The sequence below is a fragment of the Nesoenas mayeri genome (genome assembly GCF_963082525.1).
Source record: "Nesoenas mayeri genome assembly, chromosome: 3".
NCBI classification, from domain to species: domain Eukaryota; kingdom Metazoa; phylum Chordata; class Aves; order Columbiformes; family Columbidae; genus Nesoenas; species Nesoenas mayeri.
The window spans coordinates 81,010,946-81,033,616 of NC_137544.1; the positions used below are offsets into that span (position 1 = coordinate 81,010,946).

Consider the following 22,671-nt stretch of genomic DNA (forward strand, 5'->3'; position numbering starts at 1 on the left):
GCTCTAATCAGTGTTAGTAAAGAACACACATGACAACCTTCATGCAATTATTATTGTTGACTGGCAAGATGTCTACATAAGCTATCTTCTTCATTCCTCCAAAACATTTTAAAACCATGGAGAAAACAATAGCAAGCCCTTCTTCTGTTCACCAAAATGTATAATCACATGGAGAGAGCAAACTGACTATTGTTTTCCTTGGAGCTTTTAAAGTTTCAAATCAAAGCCACAATATATATCTGATGAATAACATTATTACGACTTCATCTTGAGAGTACAGACTTTAGGCATTCATGGGGTCATGCAGTACTGCAGACAAGTCAGCCATCAACCACTGTTTTGAAGAGGTGTTTTCTGAAACCTGAGTGCCCAAGACTGTGCTCATCAGCACTAATCACAGAAAGTGACTTATATCCATAGATAGGAATAACTAAAATTTTGGCATTAAACTGACGAATTTCCCAAAAACCATATAGGAAACTACTTGAGAGTCATCTTCAAGCCCAACTTTAGATGTGTGGATGTGTAATTACCCATAAAGCTACTGAGAAAACTGACTTATTCTCTCCTTCAATAAACTTCCAGTTGACCTGACATGTAAACACTTCAGTTCGGAGATGGTTCAGGCTCTGCTAGAGGAGACACTTTTAGAACAATTCAATTTTTAAAACACAACCTCTAGTGTGATTTTCACACTCACGATCATAATTTGTCCATAAGCAGACTATATTGTTCATAATAAAAACAGATTATTCCACCCCCAAGCTCAGGAATAGTAATTGGCAATGATGGTTTATGCCATAGCATTGCTTATATGCTTAAGCAGTCAAGACTAAAGCATTACTACGATTTCCAGAAGAATTTCCATTATATTTTAGATCCTACACTAGTCATTGTAAATCTAGAAATCTAGTTTTAGCCATTAGCGTACTAGGGTATGTAGGTATATTAATGTGTTTTCTGCAAAGCTATCCATGCAAATTCATGTATTTGTTGCATCCAGTCTGAGCCTATTTGCAAGTAAAGATTGTGGGTGACTCAGCTTGAGGTGAACCATCACTACAAAGACCATCTGCTACAGCACATGGTATGTTCTCTCTGTTCAAAGACCTAATTGCACTTACCCTCACAGGTTCTAGCTGGATGATGTAATTCAGCAAGCCTCTGTGAAGTCTAGGGTCTTTTACAAAAAACATTCTTGGCTGAAATTGTAATCGGCATGCAGTGTCCTGCTACAATGGCCTCAGAAAGCAGTGAGCTAGTGTCAGGACAAGTCAGTAGAGAATTATGCTGAAAAAGCCACGTGTAGTAGTTGACTAGTTGGGTATGTAGACTGTAAATATCCATTCTGCAACAGCAAATGATGCAGACCTTGGTGTAAAATAAGATTTGAGTGCAATGAGACCATTAGCTCATCAGACTCAACAAGCTAAAAAAAAAGAATAATTCTGGGGTGCTTAATATTTGTTCTTGGTTGTCATGACATATTAAAGACACCACCAGTGAGCACAACAGGTTGTAGGTCTGCAGATAGTACAAGTCAGAGCAGCTAGCTCCCAAGGCCATACTTCCACTGATTCTTTTATGTTAAATCCCATTTGGAATTAGATAAGGACGCTTTTTCCCCTCTCCAATAATTGTTTATTTGTATCTATAATAAGTCCCATCATTTGTGTTAAAGACTTTGTAATATACTAAGTTGTGCACCATAGTTCTTTGCATAAAATGAAGGAATAATTTTATACAGAGTTCTTTATCAAAAGCACTCAAATGAGTATCATTAAATCATTAATGCTATAAAGTTAGGAAAAGTTTGTCTGCGCCAAGGAATGAGTTATAGAATCAGGACAGGTGCTAACAGCTTTGTTTTTATCCCCTTGTTTTCAGAGACTTTTATCTTGGCATATACAATATATTGGCGCTCAGTCAAGGACTGGGGTATTTTTCACAATCCATTTCACCTCCTGCTTGTAGGTGACTGGAATGCTGTTACCCTAATTAGTCTGCGATTGCACTGGCTCTAGTGAATTTACACCAAATATAAACTTGCTGCAATTAAGTCAATCTGAGAGCCTCTGAAATGTGGATAAAAATCTGAATAGTAATTGGCACACATCTAGGGGTTAGTATTCTTTACATCAAATAGCTTGCAAACTCTTTTTGAGCATATTTTAATCTGGTAAAGACAATGAAATTATTTACTTTTGAAAGTTTTCAAGAAAGAAATTGAACAAAAATGGTGTGTTTGAATTCAAGCAGCTTGCTTACAAAAATGAACATAAATATCAAGATCAAGCAACTTATTTTCTCTCTATGAATATATGAAATATAAAGCAATATAATTCATCCCTTTTTCAAAATTTCACAAAGTGAAATAATCTTTAACTTACCATTGCTTTTGTGTTTTTCTGAAGCACAACAATTTGTACAGCCCATAGAAAATTATCTATGTTTGAAATGTTTCACTTTGTGGATATTTTACTTGATAAAACACCTAAGGAATGACTCAGTAAACAATATAATCACATCAACCTATTTATTATAATCACAACATTTTATAAAAAGTTAAATTCAGATACCATTCCCTGGGCTGATTTGGCTAATATAGTCATTGTTAAAGAGATATGGTCAGTAATTCTGCATTAAAAAATGACTGCTTTTTCAATTAGGTTTTTACTTGCTGTTTTCAGAGGCAATACTATGAAATAAAAATTGAAATACCTCTCTTGCTTTGATAAAAATATTATTAAAATGCTAGCCCATAAGACCCTTTTCTTACAGACAATTTATGGACAGCTTTACTTTTTACAAGTTGTTTAAAGGACTTTTCCAGGTCTTCTCCAAGTACTTGCAGGAACGTGACTTAATCGTGGTAGACCTACCAATTTTGTTTTCCCTTACAAACAAACAATTGTAAAGTTCCAGTTTTTATTGGATATAATCCTGGGCTGATGGCTAGGTATATAATACATGCTGTTATGCCTACACACACAGATATATATCTATGAGCATATAGACATTTATATGTATTTTTTAACTGGAGAGAATCTGCTCATTATTTGATCATTTTCATATGGATGCTTTTGTGGGTAATAAGAGTACCATAAGCCATCAGCCACTGCTTTATGCTTTAAAGGAAGTATGTGCACTTACATTTTCATTATTATCTTCATGGTCCTTAGAGAAAAATACTCTCATATTTCCTAGCAATCAATGGTTTTGAGTTCAAGCTGAGATTCATTTGCTACATGTACACAAACTCCTAGCACATTAAAGAAAACCCGCTACTCTCAACACAAAAGTTTGAAGAGTTCAGATTTCATCCAGGATAGAGAACTGACAGGAAAGTTGATTAGCAGAACTAAAATGACAGTTATGCTGTTCTGGTGAGTTTTTTAGTCATGTGTAGTAAAAATTACTGCCTGGTATTTGAAGGAGAAAAATCTGCAAATAGAAAAAAATGAACCCTGCTGTGCTTTTTCTTTCCCCTTGCAATTGATAGTTAATGCCTCAGGTTATATACAAAAGTTGTTGTATAAGTGACTGCTGTGTACTACTGTACACATATTCTAATTTGAAAACTATAGCACACAAGGTAAGCCAGAGAATAACAATTAATATGGATCATTTAATAGGATGCCACACTCTACTAACTTATGGGAGATAAAAGTCCATTCTTCAGAAGTTAGGTTTTGTACAAATAGTTTCTAAAATCATGAAAACATTCTGTTCACACTTAAGACTCTTTCCTTCTTTGTGCTGGACTAATTTACTAGCAAAAACATTCCTAAGGTTGAAAATTAAACTATAAAATACTTCTTGCAGTTCCGGACAGTACAAACTTTCGTAAATACTTTCTATGTAAGGATTACCTTTTTCATTACAGAAAATGCAACTGTTTACAGAGTTGACCAGAGTACGGATAAAGTAGGTTAAACAATGGCACTTATTTCAAAGGAACTCCGTATTCATTGATAGCACAAAAAGATACATATCCACATAAAAATGCATAAATGTATATAAAATATGTAAATAAATGAATAAATATAGTATACTAGTCAATTAATAGATGGACAGATTTTTTTTCATATAGCAATACTGACTTAGATTAGTTATAAAGTTTACAGCTGTTTTGTAAATCACCACAGACATCTCAGCCTTAGCTTCTTGGACACAGGCAGTCAGGTACAAAAGCAGATCATAAATGTTGTCATAACAGTCTACAGCCACAATTCGGTATGTGTTGCAGAGTGCAATGGCAGTCCTTATCTTCCTGAACTGGTCTGTACACTAAACTCATTACACTTCGCATGAACACAGGCTAAAAATCAGATCTGAAATGCAGAAACTCTGCAACAAAAATATTGTCATCTTCAGATACGTGACTTTCTGTAGAAAATTAAGCATTCCCTTCTCTTAATTTGCAGGACAAAACCATCTCTGTATAAGCCCACTCCAACATGAGAGAGACATATCAAAAACACTATAATTAAAGTATTCAAGGAACAGTCAATGTCTCCTCCAGAATAGATAAGTATGAATTCCCCATAGCACTCAGTTAAAAGTGTTTGCCATTTCAACATCCCCTTTCATAAGGTAAAGTGGAAATTTTAAATAGTATGAGATTCATTTTGACTCTTACCAGAAAAGACACTGGGGATCTTGGAAAGAAAACTTTTGACTGTACGAATAGGAATCCCATTTTTCTCATCTTGCATGCGGGCTATGACGTCTTCCATCTGAAAACAGAGGGGAAAAAAATGAATAAACAGATCCAGAAATATTTCCTAAAATGAATTATCCAAGGAATCCTAGATCAGCCTCTCAGAATGACAAGTCCACTCTTGTTATTTCTTTTTTAATTTCTAATTTTTAGATTTTTACTGAACAGGGTAAAAAAACTGCACAACGGTTAAAAAAAAAAAAAAAAAGTGCTCAAAGTGCTTGAGAAAGAAACAGCAAGGCAGAAGAGGTTTAGTTAAAGCAGTTAAAAGGAGTTAAAAGAAAAAGTTAAAAACCATTGCTGGATGTAGAACTTCATGTTTGATTGTACTTCTGGTATTGTACCAAATACAAAAGCAAAATAGACTCATACAGCCTTCCAGGGGACTGATACAGCTCTCAAAAAGACTGTTCAAAACAAAAACAGAGTTTTTAAGTTCAAAGCAAAAATTCCTTTTTTAAGAGAATATAATGTAAAGCATGATGCAATCTTACATCCCTGGAGACAGCAGAGCCAGAAAGGTAGGATTTATTGTAGTTAATGGAATCGGTAGAAAAAATGTTCAAAATCAATTTGCTGTATTTTTTTCATATTTTTACATTAGCTATTTTTTTTGCAACTCAGTTTTGTAGGCTAATTTGGCCCATACATTTTACAAATTATGCTCAACCCAAAGGTTCACTTTCATGTGAACTATGAACAGCAAGCCCAGTTACTTGAAAATGCAAAGAATATTTAGATTGGCCGGTTATATTCTCAAACATTTCATGATTTCAGTTTACACATTAGATAATTCCCATCTTTCTTCTTTGATTATTTAACTTCTCAAAATATTCAATAGTATTGTGATAAAGTGAATTACAACCATTCCTGATTTTTTCTTATATCACCAACACACTCCATCTGAAAAACTCTGTGCGACAGAGCATTTCATATAATTTTATTAGATACATATTTAAAAAAAAAAAATCTATCTCACCTCTGTTCCACCAATATGTTCCCAAATAATTCATTAAAAGTTTTTGTTTGTATCTTTTCTTAACACACCTCAGCCAGACAAAGTTCTGTTCGACACCTTTTTTCCACAGAAATCTGATGACCCAAATCAGCAAAGAGCAAATCATCATTAGTTGCAGCTGTGAATTAATTGGCCCAATGGAGGAGTTGTCTAGAACCAGGAAAAGCAGCTGCAGTCACCAGTGGTATATATAGGAAAACAGAACATAAATCCATGCCAGAAAGGAAAACAAATCAATTAGTTCATCTGCTCATGAAAAACTTGTTTATACAGAGTGCCTGGAGGCTCACATGCTCCATGTTCTTATGGATCAGACATTAACAACGCAAGGAACACAAATCCAGTGGCATAGTATAAAACAGAAAGTACACACAAGAAGTAGATATCATTATTACAGCACATGGCCAGATATGGAACATTGAGTCTATTGCTCAGAAATAAGGAATATACGAGTGCAACAGAAGAAACAAACAAATGTTCATTGTAATTACTTTCATCTGACAGGGGATTTTATTATTTAAACAGAAAAAGGCTATTAATAGTGTTCTGAATAAATTGTCAAGCACACAAATGATTGTCTATGAAAAGGCATCTGTCCCTACATTTATTATCCATATAGTCATAGAAGGTTCATTTTAACTCCTTCTAAATTGAGTTGGAAAACTCTCTTATTGAGCGCTTTAATAAATAAGATGTCACTCTAATTCAAGTTAGTATCTTTGCATTAAGCAATAAAGTAAATAATTATCATAGGTGCATGGGCCTTCTATGGAAATGAACAGAAGTAAATTTGATGATAAATTCCACATATGCATCCTAAGCTTATAAGAATATTGCTAGAACTTCATAGTGTGTAATAAAGTGTGTTACACTGGGACAAAGTTTAGAAGACAATTTAGAAGACAACATGATAAAGGTGTATTTGCATTATAATAAGGATTACTACATATGTAAGACACAATCCTGGAACATAATATTTATTACTGGTAGTGATATGCAGTTATCTATTTCTCAGGAACACACGTGAGTGTTTCACACCTTGCATTCCTCTTGCTGTCAGTAATCCTTTGGAGGGTATATGGAATAAATTGTTAACTGACATATACGCTTTCCTAAACTTGCTTCATGGACAAGATTTAATCTAAATGGTACCAAGCCTAACTCTGATAGGGACTGTAGCTCTGGGGGAGTTCTCTGTTTTTGATCAGCAAAGTGAGCTCCAGGATGTCTGCACTGCAAAATTACACCTTCCCCTGCACGTCTAGGTCAGATTATTGTTCCATGTCAGAAGCAAACACCCACTGTGCAAAAAGCAGCTCATACTCCAGGCAGCATCACTGAGAACTGCCTGGTTAATTCAGTGTTCAAAGATTACTGCATGAGTAGGAATGTTCTGAAACAAGATACAACACAGTAGCAGACTCCTAATTAGTCACAGCTGACCTGCAATTCTGTATGTTATCTGTTAGACTACAAAATTCTTACTTATCTTGTCCCTTTTTACACAGAAATCTGAAAGGTCACTCTTGGTTTGTGGTCATCTTTAATACTAAACATAAGAACTCAAGAAAATGAAAGGCACAACAACAACAACAACAACAACAACAAGCTTCAATTAAAGATTCAGAATCATGTAATTCAAAATATGCAGTTGCACAGTTTAACTTTCAATATACGTAATGCCTATTTCTACCTTAGTTGCTATAAATTCAGGAAATGTATAATCTCTTCCACTGAAAAAACATCTCATTTAATTATATTTGAGAAGCAGCACTCAAGCCACATCTCTGTCATTTATCAACAATGACCTAAGACAATGAATAGGGCAGAATAGTTTAATTAGAATGATGAAAGAAAATCTTCGTCTAATTTTGCTCAAGAAGTCTAATCTGGGAAACACAAGCTGCTTCCCAATACAATAATTTTCCTGCCTGATGGATCATTGTTTGCTTCTGAGTCACCTGACCTGATGCTCAAAAGTGAAATATAAGCTACTTCACCTCAGAATTAGGCCTTCACAGTTCTTATGTGGCTACCTGGATGAACCTGATGGACTCTGATCATACAATGGAATATTTTTTAGTCCTAAGCTTCCAAAAAGAACTCAGAGGAAACAAATCTACAAACAAACCTGCCTCTTGATCACTCTGCAAATGAAGCTAATGTGCTTGAGAAAAGGAAGTTGTATAAGCAGATCTTTTAGCTTTTAAGTCATCATTATATACAATTAACAGGGAAAATGTAGCTAGAAGGAAGTTCATAGTGCAGCAAGGATTGAACAGGAGCATTTCTAAATAAATGTATACTTCAAAAAACGTGCCATTTGTTTACCAGTGAGGCAATTCTAACCCTGACAAAAACTCACTATCATTCTGACCCATAGGCAACTCAGACCAAACTTAAAATATTGATATTTAAAACTTCACTTATCTCCTTGTGAAGATAATCTGCAGTCTTCACCTTGACAGGTAAGGGCTCTATTTCAAACACTAATTTTGCAACAACAGTGACAATGCATCTTATATGAAGCAAACAGAAAGAGGATAGTGATATCCTGTAATAGAAAGGCCAGAGGATACAGGAACCATTGCCTAATAATGACCTCTGTGTCTGCTCCAAATGCACTGGAAGCCAGGCATGGAGATGTGTCTCACCCCAGGGAACGAACCCACAAAGTCCACAGCAAATCCACAGAGCCCATGGGGAAGAGAGATGAAAAGTTATCAAATAGGAAGTGAAGGTGGTTGTTCTCAGTCATATATTGCTAAAAGTCCATTGAAGGACTGTGCTTATTAGGCTTCTCTTCTTCTTTGATATGATCATAAGAGGTTTCTGCCATATGGGGTACAATTCACCTCTTCTATCCTCAATTATCTGTCACTACCCAAAGGTATCTGACTTTCTTCATTATTGACAGTAGAATTCTTGACAATAAACCAGGACCTACTTACAGGCAGGTGAAATTAATACAGCTCTTGAGGAGCAGTATTTTTATGCTTCCTTAGATTTCAGTGCCATGTGGTTTGGGAAGCACGTGTTTTTTAAATTTCTAAATATAAATACAAATTTCATTGCTAATCAACCACACATCTTGCAAAAATTATCCCCTTGCTCCATAATTCAGTATCTCGGTTTAAGAAGTGGGATTTTTTAATTAATTCCAAGACTACAAAAGTCAAAAGCTCAAAAAGTTTGTCAGTGAAGGACAAGAGTTTTTTCTTCCCTTAAAAGTAAGCCTAAATCAATTCTATTAAAGATACAAGGATTCCAAGACCAGAAAAAGAAAGCAGTGGTCTGGAACTAGCTAAAATCCAAGAGATACCTAGTAAAACCTTGAAGCCTTGACCTGCTTACACTTTTACAGACATCTCAGTTCAATTTCTGTTACTAAAACAAATTTCAGAGACAGGGAATTAAAAGCATTTCCAGGAATACTAGAATGAAACTAAGCATTATTTTGTCCTCAGTTATCATACCTCAGACCAGGGGATCGCTCTTACATTGATTGTACTGGGGTCTACCCACACTACAGCTTTATTAATTCTGCTAAAATCTTTCTTCATTTTACCCAAATACAGGAGTGGAATAACCCAGTGGAACTAACTACAAACCTCATCCAGACTTGTTAACTAACTACAACAAGTTACAAGATGTGATCTTTTCTTACACTACACAACGAGCTTCCCAAGACATTTTTTTCCCCTTCCTACCTCAACATGTTTAAGAGTCTGAGGTCTTCAGCATGGCTGGTCAGCAGATTGCAGGAGGCTTCCCTTGGCCAGCCCTGTGCAGAGACCTATGTAAAGCAACATGGGCTGAACAAACCCAGCAGGGAAGGAGAAAGCTGCAAGGTTCCTCACAAAGTAATGGCCATTCTTTCTGTTTTCCAACACACGCTAACTATACAGAAGAGACAGATATATTCTCATCTTGTTAGGATTCTACTGATAATGAATTATTCCTCTTGCTTTCAACAGTACTTCTCTCTTGAAACTCCATTGTACTACATATGTTCTGTCTCACACACTGCCAATTATACTACAAATTGTCTGTTAAGACCTCCATCAGCTAGCAAGCTTGCAATTGCAGGATGCAGAATATTTGTAGGAAAGTATTTTGCTGTGGTTCATTCATGCAAAAAAAAAAAAAAAACAAACCCCTGTATATTTACATGAATGGCTAAACTACTCCATTAGAATTACACTTTAGGAGCCTCAGCCTCTTCATCTTCCCATGTGAGCTGCTCTTTGCTTGGACTACACATGCCAACAATTGCTGCAATATCCTTCTTTAATTGAATCATCACAGTGCCACCTGAGAGCTGCCCAACTCAGTGAACCAGGGGGCTTTTTTCAGCTACTCAAGCTGCATCACAGAGAAGCAAAGAGCACAAAATCGACGAACTACAAATCCCGAGAGGCTGCACTGACAAGCACAGATACAGACAAACTGATTGCCAGATAAAATATTTGTGTTGCTCACCAAAGTAAAGCAAAACATTTTCAGGTCAGGAGTGCTGACAACTCTTTTTCTGAATCAAGTGTGTAGAAATGAGATGGTTTGACATCTCTATATCAAAGATTTTAGCATTGCCCATTTTGTACAGAATGGAGTTATTTCAACTCTTCATTCCTACTTGGGATTAAAACAAAGTTTAAAACATTCACAAGTCCAGAAAAGTACATTTAGATTTTTGACTAAATTACAATGCTGAAAGAAGGCTTAAAACATGCAAGGTTAACTGAGCTGTTAGTGACAATCATACATGAAGTATCTGAGCTTGCTGAAAAACATAAACAGGAGGAGTTCCTCTAAGCCAGCAATATTGCTTCTCTGGCCTACCAACACAGGAAACTGCCCTAAGCACTCTCTGATGAACATTAAATTAGAGAATAACAACAAAAAGAATACAAGATGACTGGTTTCATTCTTTTCAGATATGACAATATAAAATCAAATGACAAATCAACATAAAATCTGCCAACCATATTAAATGGATACAATCAAGATTGTTTGAAGAGCCTAATTTACTACATATACCTATGACGCTAGCATGTCTGCCTCATGTTCCTTCCCTTCTGCAATATGAAGTCACTGGTGTAAGCAAATAGTTCATACTCTGCCCTCAAACAGAAACCTTGTGTAGAGCCAAAGATGTTCTGGTTTTGTATGTAGCATAAAATTATATTGAAACATTATGTGTCATCACTCTTATGTCTGCATTTGTAATTGTCAATTTGTGAATTTCTAATTAAGATTTAAATTTAATTGCACTATTTATCTGGACTGTATCAGATATAGCAAATAGGTAATGTTGCAAATTGGTTGTAAAACAAAGTGGTACTATATACACCAGCAGCCTGTATTTACACTAATTAAGTGGAGGGCAAGCTTTTGTCGGGAATAATTTAAGTTATCTTGAATTTGTTTGAAAATTGATTCCAATTCTGTGGAATTATTTTTGAGACCTGAGTTTTTTCTGATTAGATGAACAGTGCCACTGGGCTTGTTCCTGCCATCAACACCGCATGCTCACAAATTAACTTGCATCAATATGAAAGACTCTGCACACTTTGCTGATTTAGAGCTGTAGTTTTGGAATTATAACTTTAGGCATGTTCTTGTGTTACTTATGCATCTGAAATGCTTAATCAACATAACCTGCAGTTTATCACAAATCATGCAAGTAGTTATTTGCTTTTCATTCCTATGTCTTGCTCATTTTTAGCAGTTATACCAAATTCTGGATATCAATACCCAGAGATGCATTGTCCTGGGGACAATGAGTGAACGTGCACTTACAGTGACACAGACAGGTTACTATAAAAGAAGTAGCAACTACCTTTCAGTAGTGCTGTCCTATCTGATAATAAAGTTGATGAAAATAAACCCCTTCTTAGATACGTTCTCTCAAAGCAGAAAAAAAATAAAAAGGCAAAATCTTCATGTAAAGTTCACTGAAATCACATAGAATGGGCAAAATCAGTTAAGTCATTGGCAGCTCAGATATTGATAACTACTGCATAGCAAAGAATTATCTACAATGCTACTTTACAACATTCTCTCTGGTAGACAGAGTATCCAAGGCAGAAATACAGTTTCAGAATAAAAAAATCTGAAATAAAACAAACAAACAAATAAACAAACAAACATAAAATAAATGGCCTGCCAAAACAGAATTTAGTTGACGTTTTTTGAAACAAGTATGACTTAAAAGCGTACTTTGAACTTCTGTGATTAACGTGTAAACGTGGCCTATTTGTAAGACACAGCTGTCAGTGATCCCTAGATAAAGAATAGATAAAGGCTAATCCCCATCACATAAAACCATACAATATTGAATGGAAAATCTTGAAGATATCATATAGTGCATTTTGTGGATAGCGATTTATGCAAATAAGTTATTCCTTTTTTCTCCCAGGGACTACTAAATTTGAGCTAGTGGTTTGATGCACCAACATGTCACACAATATAACTTTTTTCTCTATCTCATACATTGGGTAAACTGAAGATCTCCCAGTAACCTTCCATTTCTACCACCATTCTACAGTGTCACCTGATTTATTTCCTACTGTGCCTTCTTTGGACAAGTTGAACTGAAAACAATACTGCATTTCACCAGAAAAAAAAGTGCTTCTTTATTCTAATTCACAAAAATAGTGCAGTTTTGCTTCTGTCAGTATATTTTTTGAAGAATTTAGAGTGTCAGAAGAATGTCAACAAACCTGTAACACCACATGGGTTATTACTTCCAGTTTTTTCATTTAGATTAATATTTGTCTCACCTAAGAGTCCTACAAATAAATATATAGGACATACACCCAGTTCACTGCATGTATATTAATGTGATATGGCTGGACAGTGAACAGGAGATTGCAAGAGTTTCTAAAAGCTACTCAACTAGTATTACAGAAAAACCATATAACTTTGGAGGAATGTATCATACTGATTCAGCTTCAGAATTAAGAAAAAGTTATAGAAAACGCTGTGCTAAGAGTCAGAATCTCTGTTGGATCAAGTTGGATCCAGTTGGATCAAACTAAGTAGCTTGAACACGGGTCTTAGAAACTTTGGATCACAAGTTTCATAGAGAGTTACTCTCAGAACAGAGAAGCTTGATCATCATGAAGTCATCTCTCACTTGAAAAATCCCAGCTCTTTTTGAAGAGCATTTTTTCCATTACCAGTTTCTCTGTTTTACCAGTTTAAAGGATGGCAAGTAACAAGGTTTAACAATGAAAGCGCTACTTCAGATAGTCCTGTATCTGTGCCAGAGAGCACTTAGAAGGACCCATCTCATGCTCCAAATATGTTAGAGGTTAATAATTGCTAGAAGAAGTGAGATACTTGCTGGAAAAATCGTATGTCCCTACGCAGAGGGATTACCCTGTAAGAGAGATCTACACTAATAAATTAAAATATAATAAATAGAGGTTATCTGCATGCACCTACCCATTCCAAGCAAAAAGTACATTCCTGCTTTTGACTGAATAGAATAAATACACTACCTATCGACTCTTTACCCAGGCAAAATTAAAGGGCTGCAGATGATGTGTATGAATACAGTCAAACATGATTCTGTTCTGATGAACTGTCTCAAGCAAGTTGGGATAAAACCTAACACATCAACAGTGATAAGATTTCTCCCTCATTTGGAAAAACTGGAGCAAGTTGCATTTAGCAGGTGAGTCACTTGACTAGGACTTGGGAATCTTTGGTTTTCTTCTCTGCTTTACCACAAACTAACCTTTGGCAAGTCACTTTAACCTCCATTGGCTGTGAAATCTCAGACGCAGCTAAGGAGACCACCATTAACTGAATGACTTTCTAAATACTTCTGATGTTTTGGAGCATTACAATGCAAGACAAAATTAAAGCAATCAGATTTTCAACAGACTGGAGTTTCTGTCAGCTCCAGAAAGTTGCAGAGTCATGACATATTTTTAGCCACTTTATCTCTCTTCTAATCAGAGGCATGAATCAAAGCCTACTGTAGTCAGGGGAAGAATTTCCTTTGATATTTTGGTAATAAATTATAGTATTTCTAGGCACCAGACTTCTAAATATTAAATATGTCATGACTGTCACAGCATGACTCTTCTTTTCCTATCAAAAACTGAACTATTTCTAAAGTTCCAGAAACGAAATTTAAGATGTTGCATGACATCTGCAAATGCACAACACTGAATCATTTCTGTATGGCCCACTCTGATGACTAACTTCACATCTTGTGTGTCAGATGTCTCAAATGTATTTAATTTATTAAACATGACTGAGAAGTTCATTATTCTGAAGGACCACATTTAGAGACTTGTTTACTGTATGCCTCTCTGTTCCATCTTTATCTTACCGCATCTTGTTGCACTACATTGTATCTCAAGAAAAACATGAGGATGAACTCATACACAGAAATTGTTTGAAATGGCTTTTATGTGTTAGACAAAGCAGAAAGGGGGAAATAGTAAGGAGGACAAGGGAAAGATCCATCTTCATTATCCATTTTGAAACTTAAAAATGTTATCTCATTCTGTGTAGATTTGTATTTTAGTTTATGGTCATCACATACACTCTTATTAGAATTTATTTCTTCATACATTATCCTACTTAAAGACAATTTGACAGAATCTTCAAGATCTAATACTGAAAACCGCAGTTAGAAAAATATTCACCGTCTCATAATGTTTGGCAACAACTCCTCAAATTCTACATCCACACTTCCATAAGAATCACTGTTGCAAGTTCAGAGTTAATATAAAAATATGCTGACCAAAGAGGTCCGAGACTGGAAATTCAGAGTAAATCTACTGAGATCAGACTGAGGACAGCAGGTGGATTCTAAGTATAAATGGGTAAAAGTAACAAAATTATTAACTAGAATAAGCTCTGAATGCTATTTATCTAGCATAGGTAGTCATGATATCAGGACATCCATGACCCATTCAGTTCAAGAAAACTGTCTTGAACATATTAATACCTACAGTACATGTCTTGACTCCAGTCTAATATAAACTGAATTGAAGAGACTTTAGCTTCAGGATAAGATCAGGTTCCATTTCTACTTGGTTTTGCCCTTGGAAACAGTTCTAAACTCCCAGAAGTAAACTTAAACCTTGGCATGGCTTTAGAAATTAGTTCTAAAACACCACTGAAAGTAAAATAAAGATATGTGTTTAAATTTTATTAGAAAAAGCAGACAGGCTGCTTGCTTGTCTTTCTGCATCTATCAATCTTTATGGCAATCTTGGGTGACTGTTCTGAAATTATTAGCAATATTAGCTAAACTGGAATAATCTGACACATATCTACTTTTTAGTTCTTATGCAATTCACTGAATTTGGTACAATGTAACTAAAGGCCCTTTTCTCAGATGAAGTTTAGCTCTTCAACAAGTAACATTTGGTAATCTATCTCTAAAGTCAATCAAAAGGACCTTCCCTTTTGAGGGAAGTTTTTGGGTTTTTTTAACCCTGCTGGACAAACATGTTATATAAATAGCTTTGCCTAAGTTATTTTATAGAAACAGGAGCACCATTTTTCATATTACACATTCCTATGGTCCTTCAACTCTGACATCCATCACAAAGCAGTAGTTTATTCTCCTTACTCAAGTAGTCGTGGACCTGTCTTGGCAATGCTAATGAATATATCATCAGGCTTTATCAAGTGCTATGCTTTTTACACCAGTAGGAATAGGCCTTCTGCACAAACAGCATATTTGAAATTTTCCACCTAGAGAGTTCATGTTGAATTCTGCTCTCTACATGCCATCAATTTTGTGCAATTTTTCCATATGGAACTGAATTGTAGTCCTCCTTTTGCAGTATAGATCTTCATCCTAGTATTTTTATACAGTACAGATACAAATATATGTGCACACAGATGCATCTAAATGTGGGTTTTATTCTGTATTATTAAAAAAAAAAATGTATAAAATTTAATGGAAAGGGGTTTGCTTGGGAATGTTGGAATAATGTTTTTAGACTTCTTATCAAACCACCTGCTTAACATTCTAGATTCTAAGTTATATTTATGAATTCAGGCAGTAATCACTCGCACATTTAACTGTACGTTACAAACAAAAAACATGCAACAAATGCCCAGACACAGAAGACTCATTAGAAATAGGAGATCAATTTGCACTTTGTCCTAGAAAGGAGGCAGTGATGGTCTGCTTTATGTCCTTTCCTTTGTTATGTTGGTTAGGCTCACTATTCTGTCAGAGCATCCCAGTGTGTACTCTAAAGCCCCTGAAGCAGTTGTAACAACCAGCTAGAAAGTGTGAATCAGAATTTGTTCAACAGCATACATAGAGAAATGAGTTACTACTACCAAGGAAATAACAAGAATGACAGATTTTAATTTCAGAATCTAGACTTTATTCTAGGGACCAAGCCATTTCAATGACTAAATATTCCAAACCAGATCATAAAACTGTAATTGCCAACCAAGAGCTTAAAAGCAGCACATTGTTTGTCATTTGTTAAGCCTCAGAGCCACAGAAATTAAAAAGTTAAACGAGGTGCCAATAGACAGAAGGATGTGATAATTCTCTTAGTTTGTCACTACTGAATATTATTGCCCTCAAACCAATAATCCTAGAATATTACGGCATCAAAATATACCACTCATATCCATGGCAACTTATTCTTCATACTGGTAAAGGTGAGCAATACTGTTAAACACTAGCCAATACAAGACAAGTTAAATTCTAGTCAAAACAAAAGTGAACATCATCAGTAGTATAATGCATAAAGAAAAGGAATCCCTTCCCTGAAAAGCCATGATGTTTTGTACATAAAAGCAGGTAAGTACCTCAATTGACAAGATAAATCAATATTCAGCATACAGCCGCAGTGAGACTTTCTGCTTTACTGAACAGTTGTGATGCATATGGGCAGGCACTATCACGCAGAAGGAGTGGGGGGAAAAAAGCAATAGTGAAATAGCTGAAGTATGTTCAGAAAATACATGGAAGATAAATATGCCTAAGTAGGGAGGCAGGCAAACTTTAAAAGGACATGGAGATCACTGAAGCAGACAAAATAATAGTTAAATTTCACAGATGAACTATGAATAGAAAGGAACAGATATGGAAATGAGAATATAATGTTAGAAATTACATTTGAAAAAAGCTTCCTTGAATTTATTTTTCCTTAAAAGCTGATCAGATCATAGAAAAAATTGACATTTCTCAAGAACTCTGACATTTTCTTTCAGTGCTGTATTATTTAAGAATCATTTTGAAGATTTCATGTGCATTATTGACATTAAAATAAAAATTAAGTGCATTTAAAGTTATATGATTTATGTGATTTCTTCTTACATTAAAATTACTATTCTTTGCCATTTTGAGATTATATTTCCTGAAGACATACTTTTAATACATCTTGAAATGCAATTATATTGAGAAATGGAATCACTGTAGTTTAAAAAGTCTTTCCATCTTTTCCTGCTGTTTTGTCTGCAGTTTGATAGAATTTTTTTGCCCTCAAAGGTTCTCTTTTGTTCAGGGTACTACGACTAAGCTCTAATAAACCCAAATATAATGAACTGGGTTCCTCACAATTCCACACTGTGTAATAACAGAGTAGGTCTCAAAGAAAAACAAAACAAAACAAAACAAAACATACAAACAAAAAACTCAAAAAAACACTAGATAGGGAGGACCTTCTGCTCCCTCAGTACTTCCTGCAGCATATCACAAGCACATTCTCTAGCCTGTCACTTGGGCTGCTGCATATGTGACTAGGTAAATGCTGTGTATCTCTGTTTGCCTGGGTAAATAGCCCAGAAATTACATGTCAAACATGCTACCAGCAGAATCCTCCCACCCCTTGCAGCAGCAGCAAGAGGCATGTTGTGTGCACACCATATAGGACCACGCAGCGTTGATATCAGATACAAGGAAGTAAACAATCTAGACTCGGTTCATCTTGTTGGTGAATCGTTATCTTACCACTTGAAGTGAATTAAACACACATTTGTGCTTAAATATAACAAGACTTAATGAACAATGCATTGAAACAAATCTGACTGTCATAAGCAGTTCTACAAGGAGTCTGCAGAGATGTGGCATGAACCAATCTCTGTGCCTGGTGTTCCATTCATCCCCTAGCACCAGCTCTGTTTACCAAAAGTGACCCCTGAGTGCTACCAGTCAAGGATCCACCTCTACAAAACAACGAATGCTGTGGCATTTCTTATCTTATCAGCAAGAGAAACTTCACTTCCCCACAGGGAGCCCTTCCCCCCCTGTCACCCCTGCTTCCAGCCAGTTGAACCTGTTCTGCAGTTGGACCACCTTGCCCTCCATGACAGATCATTCCTTGTTTACAAATTACCACTGATGAGCAGCTTCAATGTGAATTTCACCTTCAATCTTCAGTTTTCGAGTTTAAAACTAAAGTCAGAGTTTCCATTTAATTTCCTGAGGTATCCAATATACCTCCAAAAATATAAGTTGTTTCCCTGAATTCACCACAGGAGAATTTGAGATTCTAAATGTAGCACATTATGTTTATTAATAGATAAGAGCTCAACATCTAAGCGAAAGTGTTCCTTATAGTCACATTATTGAAATCTGTTAACACAGGGTGAGCCTACTCCGGCCTTGCCTGACCAAGGGTTCTGCATCAGGATGGTTCTACCTCAGCCCTCTGCAGGTCACACGTAGACATCGGTGATACCATGGTACTCCAAGGACTCCTGCTCTGAAGCAGTAGCAATCTGATTTTGCCACGCTTTCTCTTGCATCCTTGCCAAGCACATACATAAAACAATAATTAGTTCTCAACCTTGCTAATACTCACATAATGTCAACTCAGGAGTTGTCAAATTCCTGACTCCAGCATTAAAATCAAATTAATATAATTAACAGGTGCTTAATGTGAACTTCAGCCATAGCAAGGCTCATACACTCAAAACTTTCACAGTAGTTTTGTTACATTGACTACAAACCTATTGGCACTTAAAACATTCAGCTTCTCTAGATTTTTTCATTTAGCTGCTAGAAGGTAGCATTCCCTCCTCTGACTATAAAGGAGACGGAAAAAATTAATACTTATGGCTAGCCAAGATGTAGTGAAGAAAAAGGGAAAGATGGGCAAGAATGAGTGAAGTTATGGAATGGGATCCATGCAGGAAGAGGCTAAACATCTGGACTGAAAAAAATCAGAATCGAGATGACCACATGGGGAGCAGACAACTGTGAATGACACGGACAGAGCTTTGGACTAGTGAAATATGTCCATGGCAAGGGGGTTGGATTAGATGATCTTGAAAGGTCCTTTCAAACTCAAACCATTCTGTGATTCAACTGATCTAGGAAAGTCACAAAAACTGAATATGGTAGAATTAATAATCCTCATGAAACACAAACTTAGGACATCAAACTAAATTATATTAGGCAAAAGGCTTAAGACAAGGAAAGAAATGTATACATAAATAAGTTGCGAGACATAACTTCAGTTTAGCTAAATAAAAATGATGAGTACTTATGCTTCTGCAACACATGGGAGAGTTCTTAAAATTTTACTGAGCTCCCTGTTAGCTATGCTGTGAGAAAAGCACAGCATTTGTTGCTCCTCCAAGAATCTCAGTCACAGTTTTTAAAGATGCACAAACAACACTAGACTATTTTAAATGCATTATTCAAATTTAGGTCATGCTTCCTGATCCTCGGTATCTTCAAATCTTCACTGCAGAGAGCTCAGCAGAGTGGGACTCTTTATTTCTGAGAGCCTTGATAACCATTTAACACCTCAGTTAGGATGACGTGTGACAGAGAATTGTTGTATATCTATATTGTCTTTTGTGCACACAACTGTAAACAGTTCTACATGGAAGAAGGAAGAAAATGAGGTAGGAAGAAAATGAGGTAGTGCCTTTTTGCTGAATTCAAATCATAATGAAGTAAATCAAGAACAAAATTAGGTACTTTTTTTAAAGGAACCTACAGAGCTCTGCATGCAGACATATAGAAGTGCATAGACACAAAAAACATGTTTTTAATATTTGTTTCCCAGAAGTTTATCACATGCTTATCCTTTCCCCACCCCATCAAAATCTCCCATAACCAGCCCATTGGTTGATCTTCAAAATCTATTTTAAGTAATACTGTTTTCAAAACATGTAATTTTATTTAAATGATTATTCAGTAATTCAATTTTAAATTACTAAAATTGAAAAGTCTTCTCAAATAACACATTTTAGTTGCAAATCTACTGTTCATATTTTTTTACAGACATAGCGATATAATTATTTTAAGTTGTTTCTGACAAAATGGGGGGAAAGCATCTTTTCCTTAAACTAAGACCAACAGTGGAGGGCAAGGATGAGCAACAACCAACTGAGGAAGTGATGGACCAGGCTGGCAAGCAAAAGGTGCATACAAATAAGTAAGGATGTGTTTACAGGACAGCACTGAGGGGAAAACTCTCTTACCTTCCCTGGGAAGTGAGCATGACTGGGTGCCTTTCTGAAGTGCCTGTACACCAATGTGTGCAGCAAGAGGAACAAGCAGGAGGAATCAGAGATCTGCTTGTGGTTGCAGGGCTACAACTTACTGGGATGTTGGAGACCTGGTGGGACGGCTCGCACAGCAGGATTACTGCCATGGGTGGATGCGGACTCTTTGGGAAGGACAGGCTGGAAGGGGAGGAGGAGGTATTGCCTGTTACATGAGAGAGCAGTGGTAATGCGTGGCGTTCTGCCCTAGATGGATGTGGAGCCAGTGGAGAATATATGGGTCATGATTAGCAGGCAGACAAAGGTGGGTGAGGTTACGGTGTGTGTGCTACAGACCATGTGATCAGGAAGCAGACAACTGGAAGAAGCCTCACATTCACATTCCTCATGGAGGCTTTAACCACCCTGATACCTTCTGGAAGTGCAATGCAGATGCCCTGTTGAATGTCACATCCTCTCAAGAAAAAAATGGGTGAGGGAAGGCTTGGCAGCAGTGACCAGAAGCTGGTGGTGCTCACGGGTGAACAAAGATCTCCTGACAAAACACAGGTGTAAAAAAGGAAGCAAACAAGCAAACAAGTGATGGAAACAGACTCAGGTGACACAAGTACATGCACAGATGGACAAGGTTATAAAGCCCAGCTGGAACATGAAGGATAACAAGGGTTTCTACAAGTGTATCAGAAGCAAATGGAAGACAAGTAAAAATGTGAGCCTGCTGCTGATAGAGCAAGGGACTTTGTGGCAAAGGACACTAAGAACCTCAGGTACTCAATGCTTCATTTGCCTCAGCCTTTACCAGAAAGGAATCCCAGAAAAAAAAAAAAAAAATTTTTTTTTTTTTTTCTTAATTAAAAGATTATTGAATACTGGAACAGGTTGTTCAGGGTACTTGTTAAGTCTCCAACCTTGGAGATATTCAACACCTAACCGGGCATAACCCTGAGCAATCTCTCTAGTTAACTCCATTTCATCACTGCTTTGAGCACTGTGGTTCAGCTAGATGATCTTCAGGAATCTCTTCCTGTCTCAAATATTCTGTGATTTCACCAGGCATTTAAATAGGCTACTACCTAATAGTGATCCCATAGTTACCTGATGCACCATTATGAACATACATAAGTAGCCTGATACATGTGAAATTTCTATTTTACTGCTCCAACTTTTGTTTTCACAAAATGTCATTCAGTCCCAAAGACAACAAAGAAACTGCCTTATTTATTAGATTTTATAGGGAAGTAGAAAGCTGTTATATACAAACCAGCTTTGCCATTCAACCTTTTCTGGTGTTTCGGGAAGCTGAATGACACTCTTAAGTGTCACGTACAATACCCTTTCTTGCTAGCAGGTACTTCTGAAAGAAATATCTGTACACATCGAGGAATGGCAATAAAACGAGAGTGAAGGGACTAACAATGCCTGAATAGAAGCTTAGTATGCTCTGGATAAAAGCTTTTGTAAAAGGTGGCTCCAAATCCTGCAAAACGATGAGTGCCTTCATCTTTCCTGGTCTCACTGAGATGATCGAGGTGCTCAGCACTTAACTGTTACTTGGTTTCCCTACTAACAAGGCTTTCAAGCAACTAACAGGTGAAAGCTTTTCAGCAATGAACAAACAACTTTGATTATATTTTCATGCATGAAATGGAAAATTTATTCAGATTGCTCTCTTAATGCAATCAGCAAGAAAATATTTAATATACAAACATGAGGTATGTGGTGAGTTTGGACACTGTGCACAGCCTTTTTAAAAATAGTAATCTCATGAGTATTTTTGAATTTTTTAACTAAAATAGGTCTTTCAGATGAAAATATTATTTTTTCAGCCTAGATAAGCAGCAAGAAGCCAAAGCCAATATGAACCCAGACATAAACTGTAGAAACATATCTATGTAGTCTTAAAACTCAGGTAGAATGAGAAAAGTTTTTTGTTTTGTTTTGTTGTTGTTGTGTTTTGATTTTTTTTTTAAAGTAGTATGAAATGGCAATCTGATTGAATGATAAAAACCAGACTGAAGACATCTGAAAAGATCTGTTCAGGCTGCTATTTTATTTCACACATTGACGTCTCACTTATACAACGGGTTTCATCAGTGCACTGATGCATTTATTTTTTACTGCTGACTTAGTGTTCATCTATAACTGATCAGCTTGGATTTTTTCTGAGAAAAATAGTTTCTTCAAGAAAAAAAAGTTCCCTTCCCCTCACCCTCTTTGATTCAAAGTTCACATATATTTAAAGTTGAAGGCTGAAAAAGTGAGGGAACAACATACAAAAAGGACAGCATTCTGAAAAGCAGTATCGTCTATCAGTAAAGACACTACGTCTCCACTACAGCCCTTGGGTCTAAGATAGACTTTAGAAATATTACTTAATTTTCATACTCTGAAAAATATTTGCAGGGCAAACGTAAGAATACCTGATCACCTCATAACATGGACTTTCTTTTTCATCACAGTAACC

At 36.1% G+C, this 22,671-nt stretch overlaps 1 protein-coding gene across 13 annotated transcripts in view; it reads right to left on the reverse strand.

Moving 5' to 3' along the window:
• RGS7 (regulator of G protein signaling 7) overlaps positions 1-22,671 on the reverse strand; it is a gene marked incomplete at both ends in the record, with an annotated part of 236,082 nt that overhangs the window by 134,686 nt on the left and 78,725 nt on the right. For all 13 annotated transcript variants that reach the window (XM_080343032.1, XM_080343037.1, XM_080343031.1 and 10 more), the window contains one exon: positions 4,643-4,739. In XM_080343032.1, coding sequence (XP_080199158.1) covers positions 4,643-4,739 — 97 coding nt within the window. The remainder of the gene's footprint in view (positions 1-4,642; positions 4,740-22,671) is intronic.